The 1,408-nt window shown below is 66.3% G+C and overlaps 1 protein-coding gene across 1 annotated transcript in view; it reads left to right on the plus strand.

Moving 5' to 3' along the window:
• EMIHUDRAFT_458955 (hypothetical protein) overlaps positions 1-1,408 on the plus strand; it is a gene marked incomplete at its 5' end in the record, with an annotated part of 4,333 nt that overhangs the window by 1,348 nt on the left and 1,577 nt on the right. Inside the window, 3 exons of the mRNA XM_005769972.1 lie at positions 57-81; positions 153-182; positions 252-458. Of these exons, the coding sequence (XP_005770029.1) occupies positions 57-81; positions 153-182; positions 252-458 (262 nt within the window). The remainder of the gene's footprint in view (positions 1-56; positions 82-152; positions 183-251; positions 459-1,408) is intronic.

The raw sequence follows: 1,408 nt of genomic DNA on the forward strand, positions 1-1,408 counted from the left end.
TGCACCAGGGTCCACTAAGGCGAGGGCAGAAGAGGTGAGTTCTCTCCCTGCACGAGGTGCAGTAGGCAGGGAGCAGAAGAGGTGAGGTCTCTTCCCGACACGAGGTGCAGTGAGGCGAGGGCAGAAGAGGTGAGGTCTTTTCCCTGCACGAGGTAGGCGAGCAGCAGCGTGATGTCGCGCTGGTGAGGCTGCAGGTAGCGCTGGAGGTACGGGAAGAAGTTTGGCAGCTGCAGCCGGTGCGCGCCGACGAGGCGCGAGAGGAGGTTGATCATCAGCAGCCGCACCTCGAGTCGTCCACACTGCCCGAGTGTGAACGACTCGAGGTGCGGCTGCTGATGATCAACCTCCTCTCGCGCCTCGTCGGCGCGCACCGGCTGCAGCTGCCAAACTTCTTCCCGTACCTCCAGCGCTACCTGCAGCCTCACCAGCGCGACATCACGCTGCTGCTCGCCTACCTCGTGCAGGAAAAGACCTCACCTCTTCTGCCCTCGCCTCACTGCACCTCGTGCAGGAAGAGACCTCACCTCTTCTGCCCTCGCCTCACTGCACCTCGTGCAGGAAGAGACCTCACCTCTTCTGCCCTCGCCTCACTGCACCTCGTGCAGGAAGAGACCTCACCTCTTCTGCCCTCGCCTCACTGCACCTCGTGCAGGAAGAGACCTCACCTCTTCTGCCCTCGCCTCACTGCACCTCGTGCAGGAAGAGACCTCACCTCTTCTGCCCTCGCCTCACTGCACCTCGTGCAGGAAGAGACCTCACCTCTTCTGCCCTCGCCTCACTGCACCTCGTGCAGGAAGAGACCTCACCTCTTCTGCCCTCGCCTCACTGCACCTCGTGCAGGAAGAGACCTCACCTCTTCTGCCCTCGCCTCACTGCACCGGAACTGCACCCCTGCACTGCCCCCTGACTCCGCCCTGACGCCGCCCATAAATTGCCGCCCTCACGTCTCGTGCCTCCCGGTGTTTGCACACCTCGGCCGACATGCCCACAACACTTTCCCAAGAACTCTCGGCTGCTCTGCACCCCCCCCCCCACACACACACCCGCCGCCCCCCGCCCACCGCGACCTCCCGCGGCCTCGCCACCCCTCCTCGCGCCACCCCTCGCAACCTCCTCCCACTCTTGGAGTCGTCGCCGCGTGCCCCGCACTGCCCAGCACTGCCCAGCACTGCCCAGCACACACGCGAAGGTGCTCGAACGCCGGGCCCGCCCAAGAGTGTGGAACTGTGACGAGCATTCTCTCGCGGGGGCGGCTCAGCACACCCTCTCCGCCACCGCGCCGAAGCCCGCCGCCCCCTCCGCCGCCGCCGTCGCCGCCACCGCCCCCTCCTCCCGCGTCCCCGCGCAGGCCTGCCACGAGCTCCTCACCGCGGAGATGCTCTCGCCGCTGCTGCTCCACCTCGCAAAC

This window comes from Emiliania huxleyi (genome assembly GCF_000372725.1).
Source record: "Emiliania huxleyi CCMP1516 unplaced genomic scaffold EMIHUscaffold_404, whole genome shotgun sequence".
Taxonomy (NCBI): Eukaryota; Haptophyta; order Isochrysidales; family Noelaerhabdaceae; genus Emiliania; species Emiliania huxleyi.